Source organism: Leptidea sinapis, chromosome 35, assembly GCF_905404315.1.
Source record: "Leptidea sinapis chromosome 35, ilLepSina1.1, whole genome shotgun sequence".
In the NCBI taxonomy this organism is placed as follows: Eukaryota; Metazoa; Arthropoda; class Insecta; order Lepidoptera; family Pieridae; genus Leptidea; species Leptidea sinapis.
In genome coordinates this window covers 4301100-4323110 of record NC_066299.1, presented here as the reverse complement: position 1 = coordinate 4323110, position 22011 = coordinate 4301100, and the positions used below count along the sequence as shown (strand labels likewise).

The following is a 22011-nucleotide window of genomic DNA, read 5'->3' as shown; positions in this document are numbered from 1 at the left end:
ACTGTGGTGGAGATCACATAGCTATCTCATCTACCTGTCCTCTGAAAAAACAAAAAATTGAAGAAAACAAAGTGAAGTCCCCTAGTGTTAGATACTCAGATCTCTTCAATGAATCTGCTTTCCCTCAATTAAACTCAAAGTATATTGACACACACCTGAGCAATCTTATAAAATCTGACAAATTTATGAACCTCTTGGTTGAAGCAGTTTTACAAATTTGTACGAATAAAGATAAGTTAACTATAAATTCAAATAGTATTAAGGAAATTCTGAATAACACTTTTAGAAAAAAGACATCTAGTTAATTGTTATTATGGATACATTGAATATAGTGCAGTGGAACGCTCAAAGTATTATTAGTAATAGGCTTATTTTTACAAGGTTTTTATATGAAAATCATATTCATATTGCTATAATTTCGGAAACTTGGTTAAAACCACATCAGTATTTTTTAATAAAAGGCTATAAAACAATAAGGAATGATTGTGGTAATAAACACAATGGTGTAGCAATTTTTATTCATAATAATATCACATTTTCTAACATAAATACATATTTTGATAGTGCTCTACAAAATGTTTGCATTAAAATTAAAATTAATAACAAAGAACTGAGTATTGTAAGTTTTTACAGTCCTTCCAATTCAAATCCTCCATTTAATAAAAACAATTTAAACAGTTTAATTAAGTCCATTCCAGAGCCAATGATATTTGCAGGTGATTTCAATGCTCATCACATGTTGTGGGGATGTGTTGATACATTGCCTCGAGGTAAAGATGTTTTAGAGGTTATAGATGAGAATGGTCTTGTTATTCTGAATAATGGTCAAGCTACCACAATAGGATCTCCATCTTGGCGTCCTAATGCTCTTGACTTGACTTTGGTAACTCCATCATTGGCTCTTTTATGTGACTGGTCAGTTATTGACAGTCCTCTGGGCAGTAGTTATCATCTCCCTGTAATAATAAAAATGGCAGTAAGTAGTGATAGTAGTAGTTTGCAAAACACATTATGTAATAATCTACATTTGCCCACTCACCCTAATTATAAGCAGGTGAATTGGAGTATGTATAGTAACTTAGTTGTTTCTTATTTGGATGATGTTAAATTTGACACTTTATCTTCAATAGATGCTTTTAATTCCTTTTGTAATATTTTACTTTCTGCTGCCAAGCAGTCAATCCCTAGCTGTCTGTTTTCCAAAAGTTCTAATAGTAATAATGTTACTAGTTCTTGTTCACAAAAATCTTTTAAATATCCTTGGTTGCCTTGGTGGAATCAGAGGTGTACAGAAGCAGTTTTAAATGCTAAAAATGGTTACATTAATTTTAAAAACAACTCCACTGATGAAAATTATGTGGAGTTTAAGAGATTGCGGGCTTTAAAAAAACTTATCTTAAAAAGTGAAAGAAGAAATAGCTGGATAGGCTTGTGCAATTCATTTAATCGTTGTACTCCTTTGTCTTCAATTTGGAAATACATGCGCAAATTTAACAAAACTTACATTCCTGACAGTGTGTTGAATGATAGTTGGATTCCAGATTTTCTACAAAAGTATACTTCTGACTTTGTATCAAATGAGTTAACTAACTATGTAAATGTTGTTAATGATAGTAATAAATATTTGATAGAGCCTTTTTCTTTACAAGAACTAAAATCCGCTTTATTTACTAGAAGAGATACATCTTTCGGTCTTGATACCATTCCATATATTTTACTCAAAAAACTTAATTGCCACAGTCTCAACATCTTTTTAAATAATCTTAATCGCCTATGGAAGGAGAATACTATTCCTGCAGAATGGAAAACAGACTGTTTAATCCCAGTTTTAAAGCCAGACAAAAATAAAATGTTACCTGACTCTTATAGACCTATAGCTCTCACGTCTTGTGTTGGGAAGATATTTGAGCAGCTTCTAAAACAACGTCTCGAGTTCTTTATAGAACAAAATTGTCTTTTGCCTAATAATCAGTTTGGTTTTCGCAAAGGTCGGTCTTCTAGGGAGAGTATAGCGCAGTTACAGCTTGATGCGCATCAATGTTTAGCAAGTAATCAGTATCTTTTGTCTGTATTTTTTGACATCTCAGGTGCCTTCAATAGTGTAAATATTGCCGTGCTTTGTGACGAGTTATCAATGTTAGGGATACCAGGTAAAATAATAAATTGGATGCAATCCTTTTTGACTGACAGAAAAGTATATGTAAAATTTAATAAACATTTGTATGGACCACGACTCTCTTCTCTAGGTGTTTGTCAGGGGGGAATATTGTCTCCTTTAATTTTTATTATGTACATAAGACGATTGAACCTTATTTTGGGGCCAAATATAGTAAACCTACAGTATGCAGATGACTTAGTCGTCTATGTATCGGGAGTTGATCTGATTAATTTAGCCGCTACTATTAATAAAGCACTTGTAAATTTATATCAATACTTTTCTTATCTTAATTTAAATGTAAATCCAACCAAATCAAAAGTCTTTGTGATTGGTCGTAAACGCATCATATTGCCTCCCATTTTATACAATGGCATTCCACTGCCTATTTCATGTGACATAAAATTTCTAGGTGTAACATTTACTCCAAAACTGTCTTGGAAAAAATATACAGATAGTGTTATAATTAAAGCGAATAAAGCTTATAATGTATTAAAATCTTTGTGTGCAACGTCGTGGGGAGCGGACCCTAAAATATTGTTAATTTTGTATAAATCGCTTATTCGTAGTCATTTTGAATATGGCTTTCATTGTTTCGCCGCAGACAGCAAAATTGTTAATAGTCTGGATAAAATACAAAATAAATGTATGCGTACAATATTGGGTGCACTTAAAACTAGCCCAATAGCTGCTATGCAAATCGAGGCCAACCTTCCTCCTTTGTGTATTAGATTTAGTTATCTTAAAGAAAGATTTATTTTAAAGCTCTATAGCTTGCCGACGAACAATCTTCTTAAGAATCTTATTGCTTATCAATCGTCTTCATTTCAGAGACAGTTGTTTATCTTGCAAGATTTTTCTTCATTTTTTAAATTTCTACAAGATTTAAATATTCATCGGAATAATGATATACTTCCCTGCCATGCAGGTTCTTTTCGATGTAAATATTCTGCAATTAATGTTGTAATAGATCCAAATCTAACTTCAAAAGAGGAGGTTCATGTATTATTGTCAGAATGGTCTAATTGTAAATTTGTTTATACGGATGGCGCAAAAAACAATAATAATGTTTCTTTTGCAATCTACCTTCCTGAAATTAGGAAGGGTATTGGCTTTAAGATTAATAGATATGCCAGTATTTTTACTGCTGAAGCCGTCGCTATTCTTTTTGCTTTAAAGCATATTAAGAAACAAAATCAACTTAATAAGAAGTGGGTAATAGTTAGTGATAGTATGAGTGTGTTAAAAAGTTTGTCAAATAACAAAATGAGTGCTAACATCAATTACATCATTTTTGCTATAAAGGAATTGTGGTTCGAACTATGTTTAATCGATATTAAAGTGGATTTCGTTTGGGTCCCGTCCCATATAGGAGTAGCAGGAAACGAAAGCGCTGATTTTCTAGCTAGAACTATCATTAATATATCCGATCTATCCCTATATCCTGATTGCAAAGATCTAGACATTAACATACCATATACAGATATAATAAGTAATCTAAAACAGCGTATGACTCTTCTTTGGGGAAGATATTGGTACAATTGTACAGAAGTTGAAAATAAGGCTCATTTGTATACTTTGTTAGATAATCCCGTTAATAGCACACCCTGGTTTTGTAAGTTTAAAAATAACGCTCACAGAAAGTTCTATACTACAATAACACGAATGCGTATTGGTCACTATCGATTGAATTTTCATCTTCATCGCAAAAAAATTGTCTCCTCTCCTTTTTGTGACCATTGTAATAAGCAACAAGATCAGTCTCTGGATCACATCTTTTTTGATTGTTCGTCCTTTGGCATACAGCGCCTTGTGCTGATGGATGAGCTACTGGAAATATATGGTGCACCCAATATAATCCCGCTCTCAGTAATAGATCTATTAAAGGACACATCAACTTATATGTCCTTGTATAAATTTGTATGTAGTACTGTAAATACATTGTAATTTGTAGATACATACGTTGTAAATTTGTTTATAATTATGTAAATACGTTATAACTCGTACATATACAACTAGTAATAGCATAGCGCAATTCGCGAACTGAACAGATAATGTAAATAGGTAGGTATTATTCTAAAAAGTTATGCAAATTACACTGGATTTGACTTTAAGAAAAGGGGAAAATTATTAGAGACTATATTACTGGATTTGGACTTACTAAAAGGAAAATATGGAAAATATTCTTTAGAGAATTATACATTAACGGAAATGGTAAAATAACTGATGACTTTAAGACTGGATTGGATTTGATGAAAGAAACTACTATAAATATTCGCTATCGAATAAACATAATTGGAAAAGGAAAATGGAAATAATGTAAGATGAAATGAGAAAACTGGATTGGACTTTTTGTAAAACAAAATAGTGAAAATAATAAATACCAAAGAAATGAAAATACTAACGACAAGGCAGTAAGGCCCCTGGCTATAGCCTGTTCGAAAGAACGAATTAATATTAAAAAAAAAAAAAAAGTATAATAATATATAGGGAACAAGTCACAAGATTTGAAGTTATAACAGTTAAATTAATAAAACGTATTAGTTTTACAAAATATAAATAATATATATATTTTTTTATGTTTTGTTGTCACTACCCAGTACCCACTATAAATTTCCGTAGCGGAATTGACTGCATTTATAAAAAGTGTGATATGATAATCAATTACTAATTTTTAATTTTAATAAATTTCTCAAATACTACCTTACCTAAACTCGAAGCCGTGTCGTAGTCGCGGAATAAGTTATTATTTTCACACAATGCAAAAAATAAGCAAGGTCCAGTTTCATGACAATCACTTAATTGATGATTATATTCTTGAGGTAAATAAAGTGTTTTTAAATCAATTGAATAATTTTGTTTCTTGACTCTATGTAAAATAACCAATCATTATGTGCAGAATTCAGTGCTCTCAAGTAAATTACAAAGTAAAGTAGATGCTCTTGCTATAATGAGTAAAGAACTTGACAAATGTAGTATGGAGCGTGACAGGTATAAAAGTTTAGTTGAACAGATGAATAACAAGAATAGTATTAATGAAGAGAATAATATGAATTGCGTATACAAATATGCACCAACAAATATGATCAGTGGCGGTGAAATACTTGCTAAGGCAAAGGAACATAATAACACACTAAAACTAGAGGTACCTTTCTTTTATACTATATAGTTACAATTTATAGAAACATATAACAGTTCAAGTCTTTTATTTCCTGTAGATTTGAATAAAAGTTGAATTAACTAACATTTAAATAGTATTTGTTATTTTTTTTTATGAAAATAAGGAACAAGACAAGCAGGACATTTAGTTGATCGTAACTGATACACACTACCTATTACAATGCAGTGCCACTCCGGAATCTTGAAAAACCCAAAAATTCTGAGTGGTACTACTATTGTACTAGCCACCTTGAGACATAAGATGTAAAGTCTCATTTGCCCAGTAATTTCACTAGGTACGGCACAAATTCCTGCTTCAGGGCAGAAATAGGTGCCATTGAGGTACCCATAATCTAGCCGGCTTCCTGTGCTAAGGAGCCTCTCATTGGTGAAATGGTTATTCAGTTAGTTTAATTAGAAAGGTAAGTTATAGTATTATTTTTATTTTGTTACAATTATAATTAGATTAGTCTTATTAATAGATAATTTTTAACTATTTGACAGGAACCCTGACTGAGTTAAGGTCTCCCTAAAAAAACACCAAATGTCTCTATTATCTGACACTTGTACAGAGAAATGTCCAGCTATTTATACTTCACCCTCCCTATCTTATCATAGGTCTGCCTCTTTCTATTTCCTGGTTGACCACACCATCTTGTTATTGTCTCAGTTTATCTTTTGTTTAATTACGATTGTCGGTTTAGTGAAAGCAACAATGAGTACATACTTATATTATAAAAAAATAGAGAAGATTGGAAGATGAAATATGACAATATCAGACAAAACATAGTCCAGGCTAGCTAGAGATAGAAAATAATAATTTAATATAAGGAGTAAAGAATTTCAAGCTTAACCTTTCCATTCCGGGAAATCTGATCACAGGTTTTTTTTTTTTCTTTTTGTTCGAGAGGAGTAAAATACATTTACGTATTGAAGACCCCGAAACGGGGCCCATATGTCGAGCTCGGGTGTAAACTCCCCCTACCGACTAAAAACCTCCTTTGTGCTGATAGCCCTGAAGGCTTTTACAGCGAAGCCGGGCGGGGGCCTTGGAGGCCGAAAATGTAGCACACGGGCGCGGGGCGTCTCGGAAGCAGACTCGAACCTCGGACCGCCTGCTCACTAGGCTGGATGGAGAGAAGATCACTAACAATCTAATATATCTGTTATCATGCTCATAGTTCTGTCAATGTAGATTATTTTACCTGTATCAATAGATTGCTTATAATTAGGATGATTTGAGTGAATGTAATTGAAAGCTATTGAAATAAGCTATGAGCTCATGCAAAATAAACCATCTTATAAACAAAACAAGGGTCAGAACTTTCAGAGGGAATAGTGGGCTGTAACACACTTTAATTTCGGTGTATCTGAAAAAATTTAGCGCCCTGGGGCACTGCTGATTTCAGAAGGTTAAACAGTAGATATTCAGATATGGCTATCTATTTTAACAATTTCCAAATATATACACTCGCAAGTACGCCTATAAAATCAATTATATTCAGGTTGAAAAGTTGAAAAGTAAGCTAGAAGAGGCCAATGGTGATATATCAGCACTTAGAATCCAACTTAAGAAGACTGTCAGTGATTTGCCTCTAAAAAACAATTCATCTTATATGAACAATAATATAGATTATGAACAATTAGTACAAGATTTGGAGAGGATTCAAAAGAAAGTAAGTTACATTTAATTTATGTGTATCTATTGAAGTAGGTGTTACTTTGCGGAAATCCATATTTATACAAATGATTTGAGTTTTCTTTAGTGTTAATTCCGCCAATATTTGTCTTTAAACATAATTTAAGTAATTTCTCATGCCAGATTTTAGCGAGACAACACGTCCTGAGGATGCCTTGTGTAGAGGCAAAACATGTGTCGAATTGTTTAAAGACAATATATTGGCGGAATTAACACTAAAGAAAACTTAAATCATTTGTATAATTATGTGTATCTGTTAGTACTTCTATGTGGGGGTGGGTTAGGGACTACGCTCACTTATTTAGCTCTTTTCAGCTTTTGTCCATAGAAAACAACAATTTTGTATGGAGACGTGTACGCGTCGATTCAGCTTTCCGCGTCCATTCTGCTTTCGCGGCGAACCAGCATAAAATGAGGATAAATGTGTTTTTATTATGCGAATGCTAAAGAGAGCGGTCGGCGGTGTTCCGCCGCGTACAGCGCTGTTCGCCGTCGAATGCGGCGGAACAGCTCTTTACAGGGATGGTTCGCGACTCCTTTTCGACAAGTTGCGACCTGTATTGTTCCTACATTGATTTGACGTAATCATTATGCACGGAAAGATTAAAGAGTGCAGACGTGATTTAAAGTTATTATTCTCATGTTTACGACGCCGTACGCGGCTGATAGAAGCAGAGCTATATAAGTGTGACCAAAATCGTTCAGCGAAACGCGAATGGAGCTGAATAAGTGCGCGTAGTCCCTTATTCTGCGTCTGCTACCACATGCCATCAGGTGTGCTCAGACAGATGTTCTGGTTATTATCAGCAGCCAATTTTCTGGACACTGTCAAAATGCAAAATCATGTTGATGTCTAGCATTCCACAACCTCATTTTGCACTAGAAACTATTTCCATCTTTGTGTAATCATCTGCCATCTACTACGAGGGTTGCACTAAAAGTATCGGGAATGGTATATTTCCACTGTTCCTGTCATATTAAAATCTTTTTTATAGAAAACTCCTTGGTTTTAAAAATCGAATACCATTTATTTATTTAAAAAAATATTCTTGTCACAAAGTCTTTTCAAACTTGTTTAGTCGTTGAGAAAATGGAATTAACTCGAAAAAATTCTAGAGCGATGATTTATTAAGACATACGAAGCGATTTAATACAAAAACAGTGTGTTGATCGGATGATTTCTACATTTGATGATTAAGCCCCATCCAAAACCACAATTAATCGCTGGTTTGCTGAATTTCAAAGTGGACGTGTCAAGCTCAGTGATGATCCCCGTTAAGGTCGTCCAAAAAATGCGGTCACTAAAGAAAACGTTGATGCTGTGCGTAAGCTGATTGAGGAAGATCGACATGTGTCATACCGCGAAATTCAGGCAACTTTAGACATTGGCATGAGTCAAATACAAAGAATCTTGCATGAACAATTTGGTGTAAAAAAGTTGTTTTCCCGATGGATACCGCATTTGCTCTGTGAAGAGCAAAAAGCGGCTCACGCTACTTGGTGCGTCAGAACTCTCGAAAGATTCCACGCACGATCCTCAAATGCTGTATACAACATCGTATCAGGTGACGAATTCTGGATATACGCGTACGAACCCAAAACAAAAAAACCAGTCACCAGTTTGGGTGTTCGAAAATGAGTTAAAGCCAACAAAAATTGTTCGTTCACGGAGTGTTGCAAAAAAAATGGTGGCCACGTTTGTCTCCAAAACCGGCCATGTTGCGACTATTCCTCTTGAGGGACAAAGAACGGTTAATGCAAAATGGTATGCTAGCATTTGTTTGCCACAGGTCGTTTCTGAACTCCGTAAAGAGAACTGTAACCGCCGCATCATCCTCCATCACGACAATGCGAGTTCTCACACCGCGCACAGAACAAAAGAGTTTTTAGAGCAAGAAAACATAGAATTATTAGACCATCCGCCGTACAGCCCCGACCTAAGCCCTAATGATTTCTATACTTTCCCTAAAATAAAGAATAAATTGCGTGGTCAGAGATTTTCATCACCTGAAGAAGCTGTGGACGCCTACAAAACGGTCATTTTGGAGACCCCAAATTCCTAATGGAATGGTTGCTTCAATGATTGGTTCCATCGTATGGAAAAATGTGTCAAATTTCGCGGAGAATATTTCGAAAAGCAATAAATACATTTTTAAATAGTAATGTTGTGTCACTTCCTTGATTCCCGAAATTTTCAGTGCCGCCCTCGTATATTCATTTTAAGACAAAAAGTATTTGAAAATACGGATAACTTCATATTGATGTCTCAATTTATTGGGTAGAGATGTATGATGGTAATACTATTCCTTGTTCTTGTCTTTTTATTATGGTTATGATTTTTGAATTGAACTTGTTTTTTTAAATAAAGCTTTAGGAAAATTCTTTGACATGAAAACTTCTTTAGAGGATTATTGAGCGCTTTTCTTGGGGTGGGTATAAAATGTTAAACTCGCGTCAGAACATATGGCTTGATCGAAAATTCGTTAGTTGTTGAAATTATGGATGAAAGATTTATGCTTCTAACTAATTATGGTTTAGCTATTTCAATTTGATGATGTTAATATTTGTTGGTTTGTTTTTTGGTTGATTCATTGTGATTCCGAAGCCGAAACAACTCGAGGTTAAGGGAATGAATCTCAGCTGAAATATTTTTACAGTTTATGAATGAAAGTTGATTTTTCTGAAAGATAAACTTTTTAATGTAAAATAATTGTAAACGTTCTGTAGTGTTCAATTTTTTATATAATATAAATTGTCTTTTTGTGTACGATATAGCAATAAATGAATATTGTATTTAACCACATAAGTGCTAGTACTTTTATACTGATATTTAAAGCAATTCGTGCGAAATTATTACCTAACCTTTCTCTTTGCCCTCGCCTTATACCGTTACGCGGAGTCGGTTTTTGTTATCATTCGGCGCCATTTACATCGCGTTTTTAGACGTGTGTTAGACATTCGTCATCCAGGTAGTTTGGATTCTTCCCCTACCCATCTTTCTTGCAGCCATCGAAAGGCACTTTTTCACCACATAATCGTCGGGCCTACGCATTACGCGTCCGTACCTACTGACCCTAGATTCTGACATTTGGTGGGTTATGGGTGCAACTTTAAAGCCTTAGTTTTTACTGGCATTTTAGCGGGTATCCTTGTCATATTGTCCTGGAAATACTTCACAGGGAAGCTCATTCCATATTTTGTACACGGAAGAAAGTTTCTTGAAAACCGCACTGTCGAGGAACGCTAGACATCCAGTTTGTTTTTAAAATAAGGAACGAGACGAGCAGGACGTTCAGCTGATGGTAATTGATACGCCCTGCTCATTACAATGCAGTGCCGCTCAGGATTCTTGAAAAACCCTAAAATTGTGAGCACCACAACTATTGCGCTCGTCATCTTGAGACGTAAGATGTTAAGTCTCATTTGCCCAGTAATTTCACTAGCCACGGTGCCGAAACCGACTGAAACACAGTAATGATTACACATTACTGCTTCATGGCAGAAATAGGCGCCGTTGTGGTACCCATAATCTAGCGGGCATCCTGTGCAAAGGAGCCTCCCACAAATGGTCCACTTTAATCAAGATCATCCAGATGGTGGTTATGATATCCTAATTTGTGGTGTGTTGTGTGAAGGTAGAATAAAGTCACACAGTGCTTCGGAACAATGCGTAATAAATGCGGTAGAAGAGAAACAATGAAGCGACAAATCTACGTAACGCCACTGATACTGAGATGCGCCACATGGGAAATGAGAGTTTTAGGTTTGAATCATATGGTTTCCATGTAGTTTCCCAATCAAGTGGGATCATCTTTTGGTGATCTTTCATGACTCACACCATATGCTGTATTGGTTTTGCAAACAAGAATCACAGGTGTTCTGTTGTTGGCCACTTAAAAAACCAAAACCATAAAAATATCAAATATGTTTATGACTTATGGATTTTTTTTTATGGAATTGGAGAACAAACGAGCGAACCTGGTGTTAAGTGATCACCGCCGCCCACACTCTCTTGCAACACCAGAGGAATCTCAAGAGCGTTGCCGGCCTTTAAGGAAGGTGTACGCGCTTTTCTTGAAGGAACCCATGTCGTATCGTCCCGGAAACACCGCACAAGATAGCTCATTCCACAGCTTCGTAGTACGAGGAAGAAAGCTCCTTGAAAACCGCACTGTGGAGGACCGCCACACATCCAGATGGTGGGGATGATATCGTTACTTGTGGCGTGTCGTGCGAAGGTGAACGTGTCGTGGACGATGACAAGAAGATCTTGTTGAATGTTATGAACTCATGCCCATAAATACAATAATTTGAATGAAATGGGCATTACACACTTTATCAAATAAAATATTAAGTAATATGATATATATATGAGAATTTGTAATATGATACAAGACAGATATGTCGTGATATATTTAAACTGTGTTTTTTATTAAAAATAAGATATATGAAGTAATTTACACACAACTAAAATATTTCAGTATAGACAAATTCAAATGGACTACAGAGCGACATTAGATGAAAAAGAAGAGTTGGTATTGGACCGCGATTATTATAAAAATAAAGTGCAGAAACTTAATCATCAGATAGGTTTCTTATTAGCAAATAAAATGAACAATTCTGGAGATGGGGATGTGAAGCCAATGGTAGATTTTAATACTCTGGTCACTGAAAATAAGTATCTTAACGAGAGGGTCACTCAGTTGCAAGTTGAGAAAGAGATATTGAAGCGAAATTTTAATAAATTAAAGGTAAAGCGGTTTGAAGTTATACTTCTTTAGACGCGTTATGAAAAAATGATGACAGTGAAATTTTAAGATGCGCGCGCATCACTGTAACACAAAACAAACAGGATGAAGTTGGTTCCTAAAATTTTCTGACTTGAATTGGTGAATTGGTTTCTTCGTCCATTATTAGGATAGGCAAAGGGTTCAAGCCCGTACAGCCGTATTCGTTATTTAATAAATAATTGTCAAAGCCATTGTTGCAAGATTTTTACAATATTATTCTACAAACGTAGAATAGCACGAGGAATAAATAATTTAAGGATTTTAACTTTGTTAGGCCAAAGACGTATAACTTAAGTACAAACTTTCTTACCTCTGTGACTACAGAATTACATATGACAGGGAGAAGTAATTTTAAACTTGTAGTAACTTTACACTGCGTTTATTGATAAGACAGCTAAAGAATTACACGATTTAATTTCTCTTTAATGATTTCAATGTATTTATCTGCGAGTAATGTTTTATAGAGTTATTGTATCTTTCGTTGACGAATAAAATTTCGAAGAGTTTGTATATTGTGTCACATTGTTGATGATGAGGATAATTTATTATTTGGTTCTGAAAATTTTAATATGTCATATTATTTCTATCATATTATTATCTTTTTTTGTGGAATAGGATAACAACACAAATAAGTGTATTGGGTCACTTGATGGTTTATTGATCACCACTGCCCCACGCTCTCTGTTGCAACACCAGAGGAAACGGATCTCCAGGAAGCGTCGTCAGATCAAAATTAAAATTTAACATCGAAATATTCTTAAGAATGTATTCATTTAAGTATTGTAGATATTCTCTTTCAGATGTTACTTGAAAACAGAGCAAAAAATGTACCTACAAAAGATAAGAAAAGTTTTGGGGGTGTGATGACACGTAAACAAGGTAATTAATGTTAAATTATTGAAAAGCTTAAAAAATTCAAGCAGTAAATAGATTGAAAAACAGTCCAGTCAATTTAGACATTCGAAGTTACATAAAGTCCCAACAAGCTGAAAATCAGTGAAAACAACTTTTATAACTTTTTGAATCGTTATATCTCAGAAACGGTGGCTCGTAAGAAAAAAAGTATTGATACATTTCTTATAGATAATTTTATGATCTTCAATTTTTGTCTGGGGTACTTTCATGATAAAACTTACCGTTTTGCTGAAAATCGCAAAAATCTCATTTTTTTGACCTTTGACCTTGAATAAAAAAAATTCCATACACGGGAATGATGGCGAACTTTGAAACATTGTTTATAATTATGTTTTGAACAATTTCACTGATTTTCAGCTTTTTGGGACTTTATGTAACTTCACTCTCATTTTTTGGTCTAAATTGACCGGACTAAGTAGCATAGATGACGACACATTACGAATGAATTGTGTAAATGAGCACTTGTGACTAACATAATGTAAAAACTATAATAATAAAATGGTCTTAATGATATCACACCTTGGGAAGGAAGCCACCTTTACATTTTTTAGTGAATAAATTTGACTGTTATGAAGTTTTGTAAAAAAACAAAGAGGTCCACTCAGTTTCTTGTGCCCGTTCTTCTGAGATCTGATGCATATATTTTCAAATGAGTGGTGTATTTACTTACTTGATTTAAAATACTATTTGGTGCAGACTGCAAGTTTTAATTATGTTATTATTTAATAAATATATAACTTATTTTTAACAAAATGAAATGTTTCAGTTCGCGAATATCTGAGTTTAAATTTTAAAGGATTAAAGAAGAACTCGATATCTGAATTGAAGTCAATATGCCTGGGTCTTATTGATGCCTTACATGATAAGTCGGTGGCTCTGCAACATCAAAGGAAAACAAACATGTATGTATTTTAACAACTATCAAGTATTAACATATAATCCCATTTAGGGCGTGTTTTATTATCAACAAGATGACCCGACAAACGCTGTTCTGTCAATATAAAAAATTGGTTTAAGTAAAAGGCATTTATTTTCTCAAAATTGATTCCTTTAGAATTCTATTTGAGTATTCGGGTCTAAAGTAGTCTAAAGCCATCGGAAATGTATAATCAAAGTTAATGAATTAAAAATGAAACAAAAACTATAACTGAATGATTTTATAGCATTATGGAATTTGAAGTATCAATATGGATATAGTATTTTATCCTTAAGAGGTAGACATATTCCCTCCGGGACTTTAATGTAGACCTACATAAGATACACAATTACACCATATATTATTTTGTTATATCTCAAACGGCTTAGACAGTGTTTTCGTTAAAAACTCCCCGACAGCTTATTTTTTCCGACACCTCAAACAAATATCGTTAATGTATACAAAAACTTAACAAATTCTATACTACAACACTCCTCGAGAACCACGCTATCCATTGGCGAAAACAGGTGGGTGAATAGGTGCAGTAGTTTTTGAGTTTATCGCGAACAGAGACGCGGCGGAGGACTTTGTTTTATAATATGTAGGGACTAGCCCCCTTATTCATAATAGTGTGCTAACTTAAAGCATTGCTAATTCTCACTCTGTCGTCTTCTATTGACCTAAGTCAGAATGAGAAAAAACACTCCTAAGCGGCTGTTTAAAGTTAGCGGACCATTATGAATAAGGGGGTAGATGTAAGGCATCCAATACCATGACGTTTATAGAGTCGGAAAAAATCATTTGTATATACTTTTTTTTAATGAAAATAAGGGCCAAGACGAGCAGGACGTTCAGCTGATGGTAACTGATAGGACCTACCCATGACAATGCAGTGCCGCTCAGGATTCTTGAAAAACCCAAAAGTTCTGAGCGGCACTACAATTGCGCGCGTCACCTTGAGACATAAGATGTTAAGTCTCATTTGCCCAGTAATTTCACTAGCTATGGCGCCCTTCAGACAGAAATACAATAATGCTTACACATTACTGCTTCACGGCAGAAATAGGTATAGGTAGCAATAGGTAGTAGCCTGAGGGGCACTGTATTGTAATGGGCAGGGCATATCAATCTCGCCCCATATTATTATACAAAAAACCTGTCATTTGGTCTTTTTTATCGAAGAGGAGGACAACGAGCTTATGTTAAGTGACCTATAAGTTAAGTAACCTGATCTTAAGTGATCACCGCAGCCTTCATTCTCTTGCAACCCCAAAGGAATTAGAGGAGCGTTGCCAGGAAAAGTATACGCGCTGTTACAATAATTACGAAAGAAAAACTGATATAAATTATAATACAATAAATATAAATAGTTACTAAGAAAAATTACTTATTTTATTATTACTTAATAACATAATTATAATACGCGGTTCTGTAATAAAACTTACTTTGTAGGATACTAGCGAACCGCATAACAGATCTAGAGAAAACAATGGAAAGTTGGTGTACGGGACAGAGCTGCGTTCCTATATTTCCATCGCAAATGCTTCTCGATGAAATTCTCGGTGATACGTCCTCAGTGAAGTCCGAAGACACTAAAGAAAGGAACGAGAATGAAGAAAAGGAAATAAACAATGATAATTATTTGGATAGTGACGAAGAGAAACCGTCCTCTAATGATACCAATGTGGGTGAGGATAAAAACACAACGAAAGTGGTCCTTCCAGAAGAACTGCAGCAGTTGGTAACTGAAGCTCTTAAAGAAATCAAATGTATATAATATAACTATTATTGTTAGTAGGTAGGTCTTCTTCTTGGTCGCGTTCTTCATTTCTGAAGGTTTTGTCCGCTCATTCAAGGTTTTCGTAACGTTGGTCACTAAAGGCTTCTCCTCTCGGTCCTCGGCCTTCCTTATTGTGGTCGTAAGTGGTAGGCCAGTGAGTGTCTTGATCTGGTCCGACCAGCGGCTGGGTGATCGTCCGCGTGGTCTTTTGCCCTCCACCTTGCTTATGACTATCAGTTTATCTAAATTACTGGGAAGGCGTCGGGCAATTTGACCAAAATACCCCAAGCAAGTTGCTCCTTTATAGACTTGTTTGTTCTCTCAGCTGTCCACGGTATGCGAAGTATCCTTCTCCAACATCACATCGCAAACGTATCTATCAATCTTTTTCCTCTCTGCCGCTCGAATCCTCCACGCTTCAGAGCCATAGAGATATAGAGTAGGTAGGTAATTTTAAATTATGTACTTAAATATTGATTGTTCTAGTCTGAATTTACCAAAGAATATAACTAATTATATTAAAATAATATGAATGTATTTTTTTTTATAGGTAATGTATAATATGTATATTTTTTAAAGTTGATTTTTGTGGGAACTCCATAATTTCCACAATTCTTCATTAATTTTTTTTGTAATTTTTCAAAACCATTTAAAAGCCTATGTTTTCGGCTATTGATGAACGCTACGGACGTGTCATTTAATGTTGAAGTTAATAGTATACTGAAGACTTTGTCCAGAAGGGGCGAATTCGCGGCGACTTATTTCGCGCGAATTCACTCACGCGTTAGCGAGATACCAGACGCCAATACATCGCGTCTACAAGCATCACGCGAATTCAAAATACGCGCGTAAATCGCGTGCATTTTACCAGAGTCTCGTCTTGTGAGATAATAGAGAAGCCTTGTTGCGTCCAGTTAACACTCGAACTCAAAGAGTATAATAATATATAGGGAAAAGAGGGCCCTCTCTACTCATTATGAGCTGTCAATTTGAAAACAAGCGCCATCTGGAGATTGCCCCCGAAAATAACTATATATAAGATCGAAATTATAAAATTCATTTTTAATGTTAAAACGCAATTAAATAACTAACTCTACTTTTTAATGTAGGTATTGCAATTTTTTACCATGTTGAAATTGCGCGTAGAGTAAGTTATCTAATTTTGTCACAACATAGAACATAAAGGGTAGATTTAGTAGTGTAAATATTCAAAATGGTACACGAAGGCTACATACATGCGCAAACGCTAGAAGTAGCCGCCATTTTATGACCAGTGCACGGCAGGTACACAAATAAAGAAAAGTTGAAAGGTTTCAAAGCCAGTGACAGCTCTCAAAGCTTTCCTTTTTGGGCCAACTAACAGATGGCACTACAGTCTTCTGAAAACGTCACTTTAAGGCGTCTGTCCCACCCCTGCTCTAACTCCAGAGCGAGTGCACGTATCGAGGGAAACAGACATTGTGCTCACGCGTTGATACGCACGAGAGGATCGCGGCAAATTCGCCCCTTCTGCACAAGCTCTAATATGTTACAGTGGTAATGCAGGATTACGCGAATAAGCGATTGTACTATTCGCCGTCTATTGTTATATTCTTGTAGTGTGCCATTTGTAAAATGCGAAATATTGGCACGGGCGTTTACTATTGTAATAAATAAAACAAAGTTGAACAGTCAGTCTTTTATTTTAAATAACACAACATAAAGAGTGTTTTCGGTTCATGACCTGTGGTTATGAGCTGTTTTGATTGTTTGACATTTTAAAAAGTAACATATAATAATCGTGACAGATTTTTAAATAACGAATGCAAAAATCTTATATTTCGCAAAGAAGGTTAACATTATTTTAAACAATAACGTATTGACCTATAAAGTCATCGACCAAAAACACTCTTTTATAAATAAAAGCATGTAAATATAAGCATACGACGGTGATTTAAATTATATATTGCTTAAATAACATAACTTTTACATTAACTTGCGAAAAGTGTGTGATTACTTCAAGAGTCGCGGTAACATAGCCTACTATAATATTATTGTGTTAACATTAATAGCAGGCTATGGGACGAGTGGAAATGACAACTATTCCGTACGTGCAGTGAACGTTTTTTAATACATTAACGAAAAAATATAGCCATAGGAATAACTAGCAGAACTCATTATTTTCAATTTCAATCGTAAAATTTGCTACATTATTATTTTACGGAAATAGGTTTTATTAGAGGCATGGCAGGGCAACGGTTTCTCTGCATTCAGCCAATTTATCTAAATTTAAAATAATTTTAATTCCATAGATATTAAGTTTCATTGTGTTAATAATTTAAAAAAAAATCATGTTGGACTATTATTTGGGCAGAAAACATTTTGAATAAAAACCTTAGTGAGGTTGCAAGACGAAAACAAAAAGCACAAGTGCGCAAAAAAAGAATATTCCGCACGCTATATTAACTAGGGATTTTCTAAATTTTTAGCAAATGTATTTAAAAAAAGCAGGATTTTCATTTATCACGTGGCACAAACAATAATTTGAACTATCGAGTCATTACAAATTATATTCATAGATAATTTTAAAGTGCTTCGAATCTGCAGCTAGAAGTTTTTTTAACATTAATTACATAATAATTTTTGTACACATGTTAATATACCTTATCAAATATATGTACCCTTTTCATATATATATTTATATGTAATGACACTGGTAAATTAACAGAAAAAAAAACAAGAAACACACTGAAAGTCTGGCCAACCAAATTTCTTTTAGGCAGCAACTTCGTTATTTACACACATAACATTAAAAAAATATATTAGCACTGGCAACGTCATGGAGTCATACATTGTCCCGTAGAACAGTTGAATTATATAATGACTGTTATTAATTACTTTTAAAATAATTGATTGGTTGGTTAAATATTTTAGTAATGTGAACTTAGTAAACGATCAGATTTCCACGATACTACCAACATTACATTAAAATAACATATAAAGTAATTTATATTTATTCGGGTAATTTAACTGATGATAGCGTTAATGAAATAATATATTAAATATAATTGTTCAGTGCTTATAAATAACTATTGTTGCACATAATATTCTGATCTTTGGTTAAATTAACTTCAATATGTTTCGGGGATAGTTGGCACTGCTGTCGTTTGGTAGCACTTAGAGATATAGTAGAAAGTAATGAATTCTTCAAACTGAGCGAAGTTTAGGTTTAAATAACTTTATTCTCATTAAGACCTATTGTCACTTAATTACATGAGAAATTAATATTTTACAAATTAAAGTAGGTACTTAACAACAATGATTATGGTGGGTACAGAATGCCATTCAATGTTAGGCAAACAGATAAGACATAAAACAACCTACATATGTTATTGAAACATTTCATAATTATTGAGTATGTGCCTTTGAAGGCTCGCCTTAAAAGAAGTCAATGTTTTGGCATTTCTTATTTCTGAGGGCAGGTTGTTATATATCTGAAGTCCCTCAAAGGTTATTGTCTGTTTTCCATAATTACTTCTCACCATTGGCAGCTCAATATGACTAGCTCTTCGTGTAACAGTTCTGGTTAAATTACTTTTTTTAAAGAAGGATGTGTTAGTGTGATTTTTTTTATTTAAAACCTTGTAAATGAGTACGCATGTAGTGTGTGTGTATAATTGCCTGATTGTCATAATTTTTGTTTCTGTATAGATTTTTTCAGTTGAAGTTAAGTAGGGATAATGAAACAGTAGCTTTACTAGTTTATTTTGTGTTGTCTGTAGTTTAACTAATTTCGACTTTGCAGTACAACCACATATTTCTATGAGATACAATAGGTGTGGTTTAACTAGTGAGTTGTAAATTGTAAATCGGACACGGCGTGGAATAGATCTGACAATGTTTCGCAACATATCAATTAGAGATGATAATTTTGTTCTTACTTTATCGATATGTGGAATCCATACCAGATCAAAATGAGGCCTAGATATTTCTCTTCTCTTTTTCTTCGATTAGTTGACTATTTATTCTTAAATGTGTGAAAGGAGGAATAGTTTTGTTTGTTTGCTTTAAAGATGATGTACGAGGTTTTAGATATGTTTATAGTTAAAAGGTTACTTTGAAAGTATTGAAAAATGCCTGTGCCAAAGAAACAAGTTCATTAATGTATTTATTTTCCAAAGTAAAAAAGGCAAGTGTCATCAGTATAAAGTCTGTCCATGCAAACCTATTTCATGAATGTTGTGAACGTTTGAAGGATTCATTACTCATCGGTTAATCATATAATTTGAAAGTGAGTTGTTGCAATAAAACCGACTTATAGCTCAAACCCGTATTGATAAGGTGTTTTCTGCATCGAAAAGTTATGCGGAATATCATTTTCCCCTTCCGTACTCCGTTTCTAATAATGCTATATAACTAATAAACATCACGAAAAAATACATAATATTCTCACTACACTAGTTAGGATAAAATTTATGAACAAGACTGAAGTAAAGTTTTTTTTTGATCTACAAAAATAATTTCTATAAACTATTTTTTTTTTCACGTTTCTTATCATAGTTACCTGTATATTATTGCCTAATGCTGATTTTAACTTCATAATAAATACATTTTACCTTAGGTAAATATAATTAAATATTAAAATTTTAGATATATAATTGCTTTCCTAAATTTAATAATTAGAAAAGCGAGTGATGCCCGAAGGGTTAACGGTGGTTATTATTAGATTATTATATTACAATTTTTGAAGTTAATATAAACATTAAATTATGCTTTATACATAGAGAATACTTTGAGATATTCTGTGTGTAATTACAACTCACTCAGGAGGCTAGGAGCAAGCAAGAAAAGTATGTATATTATTAAAGGTCATTGACTGAAATTATTTCTGTATCACCATAGAAAATTCACGCAAAGGAATAAATATTGCTATGTCACTCGTAATTTTCATCGGCATAAGATATGTAACATGCGATATACAATTGTAATATTTACATATTTTACCAATGAAAAACTAACCAAGATTATAAATAATTCATACACACAAAAAAAAACCAACATCAACAACCAACCTTTTCATCATCTCTAACAGGAAGCGCACATGGAAGTTCATTCCACAGCTTTGTAGTACGTGGAAGAAAGCTCCTTGAAAACCGCACTGTGGAGGACCGCCACACATCCAGATGGTGGGGATGATATCATAACTTGTTGCGTGTCGTGCGAAGGTGGAATTCGGCGGCAGGAATCAGGTTAAAGACCTATCTATGTGGTAGACGCGTGTGTGAGTGTAAGTCTCACGCGATGGTGGTGTAGTGAGACACGAGGGCGGCCGAGTGGTGGCCGAGGGCCGCGGCGTCGCTCCGCTGTCGGGCCCACGAGATGGCCGCCCGAGACACTTTATCTAATAACGGCTGGTGCGACGATTCCGAGTATCGTTCGTACGCTTCCAGCCCTTCCTGGAGCTTTAGTATCAGGCTGTCATAGTTTTTCTTCACAACTTCCAAAATCTAAAACATAAATTGTTTGCAATTTGTAAATTTAAGTGCTATCTAATGTACAGTTGATCGTTTTTTATAAACATTGAAATAAAGAGTTCTCGCGTGTAACAAATAATTTTCGGATGCGTAATAGTAATTTTTGCAACTGTTGTGTAATAAGGGGTTGTAAAATACGAATGTGGGTTCGCCTCGTGTGATAATAGTATCACATGAGTGTTTTAATACCTAATTATCAACAGTTGCATACAAGACTTTATCTACACACATAATATGAATTCTCTATAATAGATTCTGAAACAGTTACCTTACCGATAACATTAAAAAAATCATTCCTAGTATCCGTTACATCATCCAAACGAATGTTGTACTGAATTTCATTACAAAACTCGTTTGGTTGATGTAATGGTTATTAGGACATTGGGTGTTTAAATGTTGGCAATAAGCTAACTGTTTAAGAATCTTTAATAGAGGATTTAAAGCATGGGTGTAGATTAAAATAAATGTGATTATCATATAGTTAGCATAAAAGGCTCACGACCCGTTGTTGGTGTGTTAATAAACTTCTAAGTGACGCGGTGCGTGTTTTGTGTTTCTTAAAATCACGTATTCCGACTTCACCCAGTTAAATTTTATCTATTAAAGTATATGGAGTAAAAACATAGAGTACTGACATTATTCTATCTTTAATAATTTTCTTATTATATTCTTATAGGATCTCTATGTTTTAAATAAAATATTTACTATGTTTACACAAAGCCAAGCGATCCAATCAATCGGTCAAATAATTAGAGCGTAAAACTGGGATGCGCCAGATCAAAGATGAGAGTAATAATTTAATTATATACTTGAGAATATTATGTATATACCTAAGTGAATTTGCTAGGAACTGTCTTAACCATAATGTTAACACCAGGAACAGACATAAACTTATAATGCCTATTACTCGGCTAAGTCGAGAAGTCGTTAGTAAGTCTTTTGTGGGGCGATCTATATGCTTTTACAACAGAATATGTTCAAAACAAATGTATTACGAATTATTAAGACGTTTGTGTGGTAAAGGTTACTATGACAAATGACTTTCTTAATGATACCACAGATTTGGAATGGAGCGACCGCCCTC

General features: G+C 34.3%; 2 protein-coding genes across 3 annotated transcripts in view; one reads left to right on the top strand and one right to left on the bottom strand.

The window, feature by feature from the left end:
* Window positions 1–4622: 4622 nt before the first annotated feature.
* Window positions 4623–17084, top strand: LOC126975348 (coiled-coil domain-containing protein 149). 2 transcript variants are annotated; one of them, XM_050823197.1, is made up of 7 exons: window positions 4623–4977; window positions 5055–5300; window positions 6820–6990; window positions 11495–11764; window positions 12604–12682; window positions 13485–13620; window positions 15087–17084. In XM_050823197.1, the coding sequence occupies exons 1-7, from the start codon at window positions 4915–4917 to the stop codon at window positions 15409–15411; spliced, it is 1290 nt and encodes a 429-aa protein (XP_050679154.1). In that variant the 5' UTR covers window positions 4623–4914; the 3' UTR covers window positions 15412–17084. The 2 variants fall into 2 exon arrangements, with proteins under 2 accessions (XP_050679154.1, XP_050679155.1); XM_050823198.1 differs by lacking the exon at window positions 6820–6990.
* The window catches only part of LOC126975340 (armadillo-like helical domain-containing protein 3), a 33902-nt gene continuing 28968 nt past the window's right edge, over window positions 17078–22011 (bottom strand). The window contains exon 13 of the mRNA XM_050823186.1: window positions 17078–20900. Within this exon, the coding sequence (XP_050679143.1) occupies window positions 20688–20900 (213 nt within the window). The 3' untranslated portion in view covers window positions 17078–20687. The remainder of the gene's footprint in view (window positions 20901–22011) is intronic.